Consider the following 15,202-nt stretch of genomic DNA (forward strand, 5'->3'; position numbering starts at 1 on the left):
ACTATCAAAAAATAAATTTCTAGGATACACAAATAAACCTAAAAACTGATGCCCAAATTTAACTTACTGTTTTAATATTATTTAAAGTATTAGTGCTTAAATAGTAAAGCTTAACATAGCATAGGAATAATAATTTCCAAGCTCTGTGAGCTGGAAGACTCGTACAGTCACTGGAGAGAGTCATATTTCAGCTGAGGTGAGTAGATGAACAGAGCCATGTCCTAAATGTAACTAAGAATTAAATTCTTGTTTTAAATTATATGTTCTAGGTACACCAAAGATTTCCACAAAGAATAGAGCTATGATATAATCTCTTCTTATCCTTCCTTGTATCATTACTTAAAGTTTTAAAAACATTTATTGAATAAAAAAGATATACTTGTTATTCCTAAGGTATCTAGCTAATGCAGTCCGTATTTGTAGTAGCTGTCAACCTATTTCTCTACTTAACTGCTTGAAAGTTCTTAATAATTTTTGAGTTGATTTCTTTTTAATTGATGTTGAACACAAAATGAAGGAATTACTACAGATTTTACTTAGCCAATCAGCAATATAATTTAATATTGCAACAATATTGCAATTGATAGAATTGCAACAAATAACAGAGATTTCTCACTAGATTAAATCTAGAATACCCGCCTATATCTAAAAATGAACATTCATAAAATAATAGCAAATCTAAATGACATACTTTGTTATCAGTGACACTGTTGACTGATTAGATATAAGAATAACCTTTAAAAACATATAAACATGAATCATGACAAAGTTCAAGGATGACGGAAATAATAGTGAAGTGAAAGTGAAAGTGAAGTCACTCAGTCATGTCCGACTCTTTGTGACCCCATGGACTGTAGCCTATCAGGCTCCTCCATCCATGGGATTCTCCAGGCAGGAATACTGGAGTGTGTTGCTATTTCCTTCTCCAGGAGATCTTCCCAACCCTGGAATTGAATCCGGGTTGCAAAGAGTCTGACACGACTGAGCGACTTCACCTTCACTTTCACTTCACTATTATTTCCCTTATCCTTGAACTTTGTCATTTAACTTAACTTTGTCAGTTAAGATTTGTTAGTTAAGATGCTAAACCTAGATAGCATATTGAAAAGCAGAGGCATTACTTTGCCAACAAAGGTCCGTCTAGTCAAGGCTATGGTTTTTCCTGTGGTCATGTATGGATGTGAGAATTGGACTGTGAAGAAAGCTGAGTGCTGAAGAATCGATGCTTTAGAAATGTGGTGTTGGAGAAGACTCTTGAGAGTCCCTTGGACTGCAAGGAGATCCAACTAGTCCATTCTAAAGGAGATCAACCCTGGGTGTTCTTTGGAAGGAATGATGCTAAAGCTGAAACTCCAATACTTTGGCCACATCCTGCGAAGAGTTGACTCATTGGAAAAGACTGATGCTGGGAGGGATTGGGGGCAGGAGGAGAATGGGATGACAGAGGATGAGATGGCTGGATGGCATCACTGACTTGATGGATGTGAGTTTGAGTGAACTCCGGGAGTTGGTGATGGACAGGGAGGCCTGGCGTGCTGCAATTCATGGTTGCAAAGAGTCGGACATGACTGAGCAACTGAACTGAACTGAAAGTCTTTATCCACACAGATGGTAATTAAGTCACATTTTTTCCATTCTATCTTTTGTAGTTGGTTTTTGGATTAAGAGTAGAAAACTGTACTGTTGTTTCTATACAACTTTGTCTGTTTAGATACAGGCATAGACTTTGGCCTGTCTAGATAGTTTTGAACCTGTCAAAGTGTTCCTTGTCTATCCTGGAGCCTATGAGCTAAAGATTCAATCTATAGTCTATGAGTATCACATCCAAATTACTGATGAACTGTTAACTAAAACTCACCAAGGAAATAGCTGAATAGTGGCTAAGCCCTTCTGGTTGAAATTCTTCCATTCATCAGCCTTTACTTATGATCATGAATTAAAAAGACTGTTTAAACCAGCCATTTAATTACTTTGATGAATTGTTGTGCAGCCCATGTTTTTCAAGGATACGTGAAACTTTCTCAAATGTCTCAATGAGATCTAAACTCTTATGATTTCCTACCATTTATTTTATGTGAACCTATGCTGCCTCTTTGGAGAAGGCAATGGCAACCCACTCCAGTACTCTTGCCTGGAAAATTCCCTGGGCGGAAGAGCCTGGTAGGCTGCAGTCCATGGGATCGCAAAGAGTCGGACATGACTGAGCAACTTCACTTTCACCTTTCACTTTCATGCATTGGAGAAGGAAATGACAACCCACTCCAGTGTTCTTGCCTGGAGAATCCCAGGGACGGGGGACCCTGGTGGGCTGCCGTCTATGGGGTCACACAGAGTCAGACACAACTGAAGCAACTTAGCAGCAGCAGCATGCTGCCTCTTAGAGATCACTGCTTCACTTCTAAGTGCTTACAAACCACTAAAGTGGATAATCTTCTTTTCTAAAGTGTTGCTCAGGACCAATAAGTTCAGTGGTCTAGAGTTTGGAGAACTCTCCCATCTTTGCCCAGCTTCCACCCCCACCACCAAACCTTTTGAGTCATGCACTGATTCTCCTACAGCATCGCATTTCGTAGGTTGGTTGGGCCCAAAGTGTAGCCCGCCTCATTAAAGCACGCATACACCTAGTTCCTGTGAAGGCCCTGTGATATGAGGGACACTTGCAGGACGCTGTGGGCATCTGATGTGTTCCCTGACTGGGAGAACTGAGAAGTTAGTTGGAAGCAGGGCAGAGAGGGTGTGGGGCACCACTTCCGAGAGCCCCAGAGAAAGGCTGTATGATCAAACCAAGAGAAGGTGTCCATAACAAAATCAAGCATAACATACAACTGACCCAAAATCAAGGAGTCACTCCTGAGGCCAGACTGCCAAATCCAAAGGAGGGCACCCAGAAAGCAGGGCAAATGCAAGCAGGGTGAAACATCAGGGGATTCACGAAAAGCTAAGTGAGGGGGTGGGTCAGGAGTAACTCCTGAGTCAGCTCTAGCTTATTCATATCTGATTCATGGAGTGATGGGGGAGGGCCTATCTGACAGAAAGGGGATGGATGATGAAAACACAAAAACTAATAAGATTCAGTCCTTCTTAAATTCCTAACACTGTCAGCATAAAATGGAGAACTTTGTCATTAATATCCATGGATACTTATTTAGGTTAGAATTTTTCTAATATCTAAGTGCCTTCTATATGCCAGGAACTGCTCTAAATGTTTACATGTGCATCCTCATGATAGCCCTAATGGGAAGCTGGGTTGTGATTCTTATTTTAGAAGTGAAGAAACTGAGGCTGGGTAATTTGCAGAAACTCACACAACTAACAGAAGTCAGATTCTGATCCCAAAGTGCACACCTGTAATGCCTATTCATTACAGCCCCATAGACTGAAAGAGAATTCTTCAAATAATTACTATACTTCCTTGATCATGAACAGGTGTGAGACAGCAAATCCAGAAACTCGACACAGGCCTTCTATGCTTCTTCTTGGACTTTGTCATCAGTCCAAGTGACAAAGAGTTTGAGCATAGTTCAACAGGGCAGCAGAAAGAACAGGTTTTCCTGTTTTTCTAGGATAAGCCTTTACAATGTAACTGTTATTTTTAGTGTTCCCTGTTTTGAATTCCAGCCTACTTTACAAAGAAAGCAATTCCAAAATTAATATAAAAAATTCAAGGTAAAACACTTAAAACCTCTTTGAGTTACCTGTATTCTTGTTCCCATTTATTGTAACAAATGTGAACTGTTTAGCTGAATGTTGTATGTGTGTGTGTATTTTCATTTTGATAATAACGTCTTGTTTCTCCTCTGGCTACTTCTGGTTGTCTGTCTACTTCTTATCTTCTTCATAATAGGGACACTCTAAGGTCCTTTCTAGCAAATGTACTTTTCTAATATGAGAACACGGTGCCAATCATTTATTTTAAAAAGACCAGATGTCTTAAAATTATCCAGATTAAATCAGTCCTTGCTTTCATTTTTAAAAAGAAAAGTTTATTAATTCCTAGTGTTCTGTACATTTTCACTTGGAAATTTCATTCCAGACACAAATGAATACATTATTATCTTTAAAAGCAGAAAGATATTGATTAATTAAAACAGTATACATTTACCTTAGCGTTAGATCAGGCTGGCAAATTCCAAAGAGTCAAACACTGCATCTATTTATGCCACCTGGGATCCTTATTAATTATCATGGGAAAAGTACTTCACGCTTCATACATTTTGCTTTTTCACACATTTCCCACAAAATGTCCAATTTCACATTTAAAAGGCAAATTAGTTTTCAATTCCCTAATGAATATAATCAATATCTACCTTTGGAAAGTTTCAAAGTGAAAAACGAAACTATGTGCATTTTCCAATAACCACTTAGCCAAATAAATATTGCCATTATAAGTTTAAACAGCTTACAAAGTATTATTTCCTTTGTTCTCTTCAAAATAATACAGGGACACATCAAGTCACATATTACAAGCATCTGAACTGGGAAAGTATTACACACTGGTAGCATGCAAGTATTTTACATTTTTTAATGCAATGAAAAATGCTCTTGTTTTCTTTAAATAGATGAAACAGAATTAAGATACAGTTTTAATTAAAATACAAATATTATTCCATGAATATAATGGGGTTTTTTAAAAAGCAAAGTGGCAGAGATGAGAATTTTAGTTCTGAAGAATTTCTTTCTTAACTAAAGATTGTCACTGGCAAAATTTGGTACTAAAATAAAATGTCCTCTAAAAGTACACCTTCTATCCATCTCACCATATGGCCAATTCTTATCTATCCACATTTAGATTATCCATGGGAAAGTGTTAATCCTGGACAAGCTTCTCTCAGTTGCACAGTGTACTGTGTGATTGGCTTCTATTATTCAGTTGATATGTGCTCAGACTCTCTCCGTCTTTAAATAAAAATCTATGAAAAACATGCCATGTTTACTATGCTCAGTTTCTTTACATTTCCTTCTTTCTTTTGCTACTAATTTTGAGGAGAAAATATATTTTAAAATGTCCTTTTTGAAAAGGCTGCTTCTCTAGAACTATTCTGAAGACAGTAAAAACCACTGAAGAGGAAGAAATAGCTCTGTGGAATGTTCAGACCCCTTCCTCTGAACAAAGCCTACGGAGGAGAGAAGGAGCCACAAGGGAGGCATAGAGCACCCACGTTCACAGGTGACAGAAACATTGAGAACCACAGGATTGTAACATTTGGGAGCTGGAAGGGACCTTAGACAGCATCTAATCCACTCACTCATTTTACAAAGGAAATGAAGATTAGATGAAAGACCCGCCCAAAGTCAGACATAGTGAAAAAAGTGAGAGTGTTAGTTGCTCAATTGTCTCACTCTTTGTGACCCCATGGACTATAGCCCCACCAGGCTCCTCTGTCCATGGAATTCTTCAGGCAAGAATAATGGAATGGGCAGCCATTCCCTTCTCAGGGGATCTTCCCAACCCAGGGATCAAACCCAGGTCTCCTGCTTTGCAGGCAGGTTCTTTACCGCCTGAGCCACTAGGGAAGCCACACAGAGCTGACATCGAAATCAGTTTTATTTTCCAAAAGTATCACATGGTGGCAAATGGAGCATGATTCTTGCGGGGCTGGAGGACATTTCGATTCAAGCAACATTTATTAAGCACCTATTATGTACAAGGCACCTTACTAGATGCTACTGAAGATGCAAAGATTCATGAGACAGTCCCTGCCTCCCAGTGCTTATGAAAGTCCCTTGAGGCTATGTTTCAATATCTTAGCAGAAAATAATACTGATCAGGGCTAAGGTTGCTGGTGATAACAAAGCAGCTGATGCCTGGGAGAGCTGACCTCACAAGTGATAGTTTCTCCCCTTTGTTATTAGGGCTCAAGCCTGTTACACAGCTGCTGGGGCCCTAACGACAGTCTTCTTTCCTAGGCCTCCAATCACACCTCAAGCCTTAGCTGAACCTACCCCCTGAGTAGTGACAGAGCTCACTGGAGAGCAGCGGTGCTCCAGACCCTCCCCTCAGTTCTTAATTACTGTTTGTTTCCCCCTGAGTCCAGCCTTAGGTTCTCTGCAAGGGTCCTGACCATATCCCAGGGTGCTGTCAAAATGGCCCAGGAAAATGCGCCACCCCCCCACATACACACTTCACTGGTATGTTTAACACCCACAGCACCTATCTACCACTTCTCCGACTTCTATGTTGAAACTAAAATAACTCCAGTCCCCGACATCATACCCACACTTCAATTCCCCGTATTCAAAAAGATGTGAAAGATGTAGTTGTTGCTTAGAAGAAAACAGATTCAAGAGGCAGTGGAAAACAGTAGTGAATTGATAATAAAAAATGATCTCTCACTTTTGTGTAGCCCTTTCCAGTATCGTGTTTTCATCCCAATAGCTGATATATTCTCACCACAACTCTGTGAGGTAGTTAGTGAAGGTTATTCCCATTATAGTATAACTGAAGAACCTTAGGTTTGAGAGACTGAGTGACTTGCCCCATAGTCTCCCAGCTAAGAAAGTATGGAGCCAAGTGTCAAGTGTCTTGACTCCAAATCCAGTGCTCTTCCCCCTATATAGTCTATAATTGTCAGGCAATTGAATGAATTGCCCATGATCATATACCTGCTAAGTGTTGGTGATGGGATTAGGAGTCAGTCTCCAAATCTGTTAGTATGGTGCCCTTCCACCATACCAACTAGCAGAGCCAATGTGCTCAGAATGACTACCATGGAAGATGTCAGAGAAAAGTCTAGTCTCCTTCACCCTCCTCCAAGTCAACGATGCATCACAGAACTGGGATAACCTCTGATATGTGTACAACCTTCCTAGAACAGGCAGGTTATAAATTCAAACCTTGCCACTCCTCCTCCATCCATCTTCTGAATGTTTAATCATAGCTGTTACGGGCAGAGGAGAAAGAGGTAAGCTGAGCAGAGCTTACTTCTACCCTTAGGCAAGGGAAAAATATTAATTTCCATCTACCTTCTCCACAGCACCTAGCCCCTCCACACTACTCAACTCCTGAACCACAAAACAAAATTTGATCTGACCTAGAGTTGGGAGCAAGAACAGTGACTACATCCTTGAAATTCTGGGTCCTTTTCTCTCTCCAGCTTGTTACCAGGGGCCTGATCATGTGATTTTCGTCCAGAGGGCACGCCTGATGCTCCCAAGAATTCGCACACCTTTCCTTTGCATGTGTCTCCATCCTTGAGTATTGAGGATGGCACAGTGAGTGGCAGGGATGTTTTAAATTAGGAGCAATAAGGGGAAACTGTTACTGTTACTGGAAGGCAAAGCTAAAATATTTCTTAGTTCTCTGTTCATTACAATGAATATAGCTATCATTGCTTCATTAGTGGAAGAGAAGAAGGAAGCTACAGAATCATGATTTCAAACCCAACTCCAGAAATAGTTCTCCTGGGGATCGGTAACACAGCACAGAACCCAGTGTTCACAGCTCCCTGCTAGTTTTTGCATATGCAATCAATACTTGAGCTAAAAAATGGTATCTACTTTCCAAAAGAGCACTCTACCCCAAAACCCAGAAGCACAGGTCAAATTATAATAATCTTACACTTCCTGTCTCCTTCACAGTGCCTAGAAGAGGGCTAAGTACATCATGACCACAAAAAAGGAAAATATCCTCAAACTCTTGGAACTTTTAAAGGGCTATCTTACACTTAAAGCATGTTGATGCTTAAATCGGTTTCAGGATTGACTGAAATGTTCTCATGGCAGTTATTCAGAACACACTGGTTTCCTTAATGCTGGTGCCCTGCCAGGGGCCACATTTCTGTCTGGAAGGGAAGCAGCCGTTCTTTTGATTTGATGTGCCAGGCTTCCCTTACGGAAATTGTTTTGAGGAGTATAGGCATTGGGATGCTTTGTGAGTTTTTAAATGGAGATGGGCTTGTATTGTAAGATGAAGTGCGTGCTTTAAGATGGGGGAGTTGCCCGAGCCCCTTCAGGTTAGTGATTCTCTACCTAACCTAGGCCCGCATCAACTCTGACAGAGGAGAGGGGAGAGGAGCTGGGAGACAGCATCTCCCTTCACTCAGGAGTCCAGCTTTGGCCAAATACCTCCTTTATAGTATTTGGCAATCTCTAATGTACAAAATATTTATATACAATATATCCTACAAAAATCGAAGGAAGGGGCCTAAGCATGTTGATGGAGATGAAAACACTTTCACTCATACACTTTAGGCATATGGAGAGACTTGGTGCTGGAACAATGAAATGATTTCCAAGCTTCCCTAAGAGTTATCTTCCATAGTGCTATGAAATTTGGTGGTTGGTGACCTAAGCTGCAATTTCTAGGGAGTGATTTCATATTTAACCTGGGCCTAAAGCAGCTCTAAAAAGAACAAGGGAAATGGGGCTGGGGAGAGAGTATCTCCCTTCAATCAGTGGTCCAGATGCAGCCAAATACCCAGGTAGATATTTGGCAACACACACACACTCACATGACATTTATTTACATTATGCCCTACTAAGATGAAAGGCAGGAATTTAATCGTGCTGATGAGGATAAAGCAGCTTTCATTACACACTTCTGGCAGATGGGGAGATGTGCTGGACTAATGACATGATCTCTCTAGACTTCCAGAATATCTCCAAAAAGTTATCTTCCACATATGCTGGGATGGGTGTTGGTGACAGGAGCCTGTAAGTCCAGGTGAATGATTTTACACTTAGGGTGGGCCTGTACAAGTCTAACAGGGGAAAGGAGGTGGTCTGGGGAAAGATGACCTCCCTTCAATCAATTGTCCAGATGCTGCCAAATATCTTGACATAATATTTGACAAAATGCATATGCATAAAGATATTGTATATACATTATGCTCCACCATGATGGATGGTAAGGGATAACCATGCTCAGGATCACGAAGGAACTTCTACTTACATACACTGCAGAGATGGGGAAATGAAGTCCTAGGTTAATTAAATGATATATAGGCCCTCTAAATTTAAGTTTATCTTCTAATAGTTAAGTGAATACTCATGGAAATGCCACCTTTAAAGCTACTTCAAAAACACAGGTAATGATAAGTTGATTAGTAATAAATATTTGATTTAATAGATTCTATATACATTTGACCTAACTATTCTGTAAGCTAAAAACAGTGCTAAGTTTTGACAATATCCCATTATTTTGCTTTAATACTATCAACAACTGCAGCACAGTCACCATCAAGTCCTGACCTTTTTCCTTCTTCCTGCCAGGGTTTGCCTTTAGCCCCGGGACAACAGTATCTTGGGGCTGCAGGGAATACTCTGTGTAGGATCCAAGATTTCTTAGGGGAGAAAGCAAGAAAGAGAGTAAATGAGAGCAGAAAGGAAAAAGCCTTACTTAGTGGGGCATGTCAGGGACTCTGCACTTGAATATATTTGCAACAAATCTGAAGGGAAAGGAGAAAGACAACTGAGAAACAGAAGTGTTCTTCCCTTTGGCAACATGGTAACCAAAACATGTATACAAAAAACAAAAAAAAAAGAAGAAAAACTGTATACATTTTACCCAGTGCTATGCTGATGGTAGATGCATGAACCAGCAACCTGGGGACAGGTGAGATAGGGGAAAGTCTTGACTTATAACATTTATCAATTTCCATGCCATGATCAATTTCAAACTACCAACAAGAAGTATGGAACTTCTTAGTTGGGAAGAACTAGCGAGTTGGGGAGAGATGTATAATAGCATACCACGATATAGTATTTCTGCCAAAAAAAATTTGTGCCAAAAACACAATAGGTGCACATAATCTCAAGAGTACGAAAATGGCAAAATGTATTTTTGAGTATTACTTTTTTATATATAATTATTTAATTGTAAGTGCATGCCATTTAATTTTTAATAATGGTTGTGCTTAGCAACCAGTTTTCAAAATTCTTGATAATTTAATAATGGTGAAACCTGTATGAGTTGGCTCCAACATACCACACCTAAAGGGAAAGAAAAAAAAATCAAATAGTAGTTACTACTTTTTTTTTTAATAGATAGGGAAATCTAGCAGAAAACTAAAGAATCTTTGCGATTTCCAAAATTCAATATGCTCTGCTCATTATTCCCTCAAAAAGTATAATAAAATATTCTTACATCTTAAAGGATTTTATTTTGTTTTTTTCTTTTTCTTTTTTCAAAAGATTTTAGAGCTAGAGATGTGGGCACTTACAAGTAAATATCTAATTTTATTGGGTTGGTCAAAAAGTTCATTTAAAGGTCAAAAAAGTTGGTTGAAAAGATATTACAGAAAAACCCAAAAGACTTTCGTGGCTAAAGAAAGGACTTTCTCTCCAGTTTCTGTGCCTTTTATAAACTAACTAGAATTATGTATGAGTTGTTTTCCCATTTATTTATTTTATTGCTATCAAGCAACTCAGGAACACTCAATTACTTAGTGAATTCCTCTGCCTGAGTCAGCAACTCCTTTAGCTCCAGGTGTCATCAAGACGAAGGACACCACCTTTGCAAGGCTCAGGATTACAGAGAAGAAAGAGAAAGAACTGGAAGGAAAGGAGGGGGAAGAGGAGGGAGAGGGGCCTAAGGCAATGTCAGAGGGCCATTAATTCTAGCCTTAGGCACTGACAGTAATCAAAGAGCTGGTGCCAGAGGCTGCAGTCACAAATGTCCTTAGCCAACATGACACTGTTGGCTGCTGGAAAAAAGATTCAAGCATCTATCAGCCAGTCATCGAAGTTGTACTTTCACAGGCTTTGTCCTTGAGATGACAAACTCTGGATAAATAATAATTCACATTTTTTCCTGATGTTTGCAAATGTCTGGATGGATCATGCCATGTGAACAAAATCTACATAATTATCTTGAACGTTCATATCTCATCCTGTGATCTTGTTGCCCTAAAGACAAAGCAATAAATGCTTCTAAAATCTGCCAAAATAATGTAATCGTGTGTAACAGATAACCTTGAAGTGCAATTATTACTGTTTTACTTAGAATGTACTATTTGAAAAGCTTTCCTCTTATAATTTAAAAATTTCCCATCATGGCTGGAAAACTTTAAAACAGTTTTATAAAATGTTATCCATAGAGTGATGTTAAAGACCGAATGTATGTGGAATAATCAGTAAAAGTAGCTAATTCATTTTGCTATGCATGAGTCTGGCTTAAAGCTATATTTGTGGGTGAATAAATATTTCATACTTATTTGCTAAAGCTGTGTTTATGTATCATAATGCTGTCTTCTTTTTATGAGGATGACACCACTGATCTTCAACCAGCAGGGCATTTGCATTTAGTGACTTTTCTGGAACTAAGGGAGAATTTGTGCCAAGCTGGTCACATTTTCTCACTCAGTGAAAGATTGGCAATACTAACTTCTTATGTGGTCAGGAGAACACTTCTGTTGTATTTAGCCTAACTCAAAGCTAAGCATGTAAACAAAGGTAGGCCTCTATCTTAATCACAGTTACAAACACATTTATATATTAAGTTCCTTTCAATGGTTAAAAAAAAAGTTCACATAAGAAAGCAAGATAACCCAATATGAAAATGGTTAAATCATTTTTGATTGCTGTCACCGACTAAGATCTGCATAAATCCATTGGTGCAAGTCGCCAGAGGTGTCCAGGGACAAATAAAGCAGTTGCATATGTTAAAAAATCCAAGACAAATATGTAGCACTAAAAAAGAATAACAGTTAAATTATTAGTTGCTTGGCTAATGGAAATGAACAACCTTTGATAAAATGGTCCCAGTGAAGAAGGAGAAGAGCTTCTGTTTTTAAATTGCTGCCGTGGGGAAACTTCGCCTCTTTTTGTGGAAGTTTACCTTCTGTCTCCTTCAACTCGCTTTTTACGAACTAGATGAGAAAGAAAAAAAGGTTTGAAAAGACAAAATGAAGGAGAGGGAATATTCCTTAAATTTCAGACAAACAACAATAATCACACAGAATAGCAATCCCACACGCTTGAGGACAGTTATCAAAAATTTCAATAATTATCCATGGCAACACATGGAAATGATCGAATAGCCCAGTGCTTTGTGGAATTTACATTTAAATAAAGCTATATCTGATAGTTGGGAACTTGAATCTTAGAGCTTTCCAATTTCAACGGAGTAGAAATCTGAAACAAACCCATGAGACGGTGAACCTCTCCTGTTTACTTATCCACAGCACATCTTCTCAGCTTCTGTGAAACTCAGTCACCAACTGGCTAAAACTAATTCCCTAGGATGATACATTTACAATTCTGATTTTGAATTGAAGACCAGGAGGAGCTGCAAACAGAAGTTTAAAGTTTCTAAACCTGTTTTAAATGGAAACTTCAAAATAGCAACCTCCAAGGAAGGTGTGCTGAAGAAGGGAATGGCTACCCACTCCAATATTCTTGCCTGGAGAATTCCATGGACAGAGGAGCCTGGCAGGCTACAGTCCATGGGGTCGCAAAGAATCGGATACAACTGAGCAAAACAACAACAAGGAGGGTGTTATTCAGGTGTCAGCAAACTCAGAGATTAAGGTTCATTTAATCCAGTGTGAGTGTGTGAGTGCTCAAGTCACTTCAGCCTCTGTGCAACTCTGTGGACTGTAGCCCGCCAGGTTCCTCCAGTCTCCTCTGTCCATGGGATTCTCCAGGCAAGAATATTGGATTGGATTGCCATGCCTTCCTCCAGGGGATCTTTTCAACCCAGGGATCGAACCCACATCTCCTGTGTCATAGGCAGATTCTTGACCCACTGAGCCACCTGGGAAGCCCCCTGTAATCTGGTACTTAGTAACAAAGGAGCTAGCCTGACTGCCTTTCCCAACTTCTACAACCTTCTTTCCCCTTTTACATCCCTACCTGCAGGCTCCTCTGGTGGACAGGAAGAGGACTGCTCTAATCTTTCTGGATTTGGCAAAAAAAAAAAAAAATGCCCTGGGCTGTGCCCTATCTCATCTCCTCACTTTACATAACCCAGACTGCTCCTGCCTCAGATGCAGAAAATCTGACAAAAGCTATTCCCATGACTGCTGCTCTTGGGCTCAGGATCACCTCTCCATTTCCTCTAAACCTCCAGTTTTGCCTTTGTTCAGAGGAGGACCTTCGTGTTTTCCCAGGTATCTTCTGACTGCTGCTCTAAGCATTCCCGTTTGCTGCCCACTGAGCCTCACCCTTTGCACCTCGGAGGTGAGCACCGCCGTATGCCCAGCCACCCTCTGGGTGCCGTTCACTGCACCTTGGCTGGGCTTCAGGGCTGTGGGTAAGCACGTGTGGGCAGGGACCTGCCCACTAATGTTCACCTGCCTTCTTACAGTTCTAACCCTTAGCTTCCACTTTGTCTACCATCTGAACCCTCCCCAAGGTCAGCAATATACTTGGTGGGACACCTTGTCCAGTTTCTCTACGGCCTGGCAGTCTGCCCCATACCTCTATTGAGGACTGAAGCCTGTTATTGGCAGGCTACTTGCCAAGTGGACTGCTGGTACCTGGATGGTCTTTTTCTACACTGTTTCAGGTGGCTAGGATGTCCCCAGATCAAGCCTTCCCAATCGGTGCCATTCTTTTTCACTGTGGTTGACCAGGACATTCCCCATCTCATTCTAACATAAGTCACAAAAGAGTGGGTAGCAGGAAAGATAAAAGAGGAACTAACTGAAAAAGCTACTTCTGAGTTTAACCGTTAAAAAACATAGCTCTATTAGGTCATTTCACATATAAATCACCAAGGTATCAGACATAACCATACTTAAACACAAGCACAAAAACACAGGAGTCAAACATAAATGAACTGGGAATTTCCATGTCACTGTGTCCACTTTCCGGTGTAGATTAACAACAGAGGATGATTACACATAAGAAGTAAGTAAAGGAGAAATAAATATACAAAGGAAACCAAGTAAAAATCAAAGGCTGCTTGGGAAAAAAATTTTCTCTTGAAAGAATGCCACGATAAAACGTAAACACTGTAAAGATAATGTGGATTCCTATGACCATGTAATAATATACTTCTGATGAAGGGCTGACACCAAAGGCCAGTGGAATGGTTATCTATCTGTGAGATGTTATATCTGAAGTGGAGAAATGAATGGCCATCCTGCTCTTGTAATTACTAACAGCACATATTATGCCTGCATTACCCAGGTCATTGTTCTTTGTGATGGCAGCTGCCACTCTTGTTCGTGGTCCTTGCTTGGTAAACTGATATCCAAACTTGAGGATCCTGGAATTCTCCTCCAGCATCTGGGCAATTTCCATCTCCACGGCTGTTCCCAACTGCTGTCTCTGATTGCAGATGTGGACACAAACAGAAGATGGCCAAGAAAGAAGAGGAAATAGTTACTCACATTAACTATGCATGGAAAGATGTACAGCTATTTGTTGGACAAAAAGGCAAAAGTCTCAATTTGAAACAAAGTCACTTGAGATATTTTCTCTCATACACCTGTTCCTTGTTTAAAAGCAAAATCCAACAGGCAGCTGAATCTGCTGGCATGTTAAATTGAAAAGACTAGGCAAATTATTTACGAAAGAAATGACAATTCCAGATATAAAATTAAAGCAAAATTAACACGTGGTGTTTCCACTTTACCCCAGTATCTGTTGTTTAAACAAAGGATTTTTTTTTTTTTATAGTGACAGTCTTATAGCAATCAATCTAGTTAAAAAATCTTCTATTCTGGGATCCATATCCAAAGATATCTGAAGATCATCAACTAGATGGGTGGCCATTCTCTCAGAACAGAGTCTCAGTAGAAGATTCTCAAGAGGTTTTATTAGTGTGGTTTGAACCATGGCCAGGTGAATTATCAAACACTAAATGGGTTATTGGGCTACAGAAAATTCTCTGTTTTTTTAAGTGGTGGAAAGAGTATTTTTGCTTTTGCTTGTTTTTTGAGAAACAGAACAATAATTTTAAAAGTAGGGTTTAAAATGGGGGCATGTAAATATAGGAATCCACAGATAAATTTAAGGAACATAGTACATTTTTTCCATAGTCTATCATTAATTTTTTAAAAAAACTACAAAGAAAAGACAAAAAAGTATATAAAATAAAAAGCTCCCTTCCACCAGACTCCCAATTCCCATGAAGAAAGTCAGTTTGGCATGTAGTCTTCGAAACATTTTCTGTGCATTCATGTCCATGTAATCACATGTAATGTCTATGTTTTCTTCATATAAATGGATTACACTAGAATATTATTCCGGGTTTCCCTGGTGGCTCAGACGGTAAAGAATCCGCCTTCAATGTGGGAGACCTGGGTTCAGTCCC

General features: G+C 39.7%; 1 protein-coding gene across 2 annotated transcripts in view; it reads right to left on the reverse strand.

The window, feature by feature from the left end:
• Positions 1–3,961: 3,961 nt before the first annotated feature.
• The window catches only part of TMOD2 (tropomodulin 2 (neuronal)), a 38,494-nt gene continuing 27,253 nt past the window's right edge, over positions 3,962–15,202 (reverse strand). For both annotated transcript variants that reach the window (XM_010839484.1, XM_010839483.1), the window contains 2 exons: positions 14,070–14,214; positions 3,962–11,807 (listed from right to left, as the gene is read on the reverse strand). In XM_010839484.1, coding sequence (XP_010837786.1) covers positions 11,773–11,807; positions 14,070–14,214 — 180 coding nt within the window. In that variant the 3' untranslated portion in view covers positions 3,962–11,772. The remainder of the gene's footprint in view (positions 11,808–14,069; positions 14,215–15,202) is intronic.

This window comes from Bison bison, unplaced genomic scaffold (genome assembly GCF_000754665.1).
Source record: "Bison bison bison isolate TAMUID 2011002044 unplaced genomic scaffold, Bison_UMD1.0 scf7180017864118, whole genome shotgun sequence".
In the NCBI taxonomy this organism is placed as follows: Eukaryota; Metazoa; Chordata; class Mammalia; order Artiodactyla; family Bovidae; genus Bison; species Bison bison.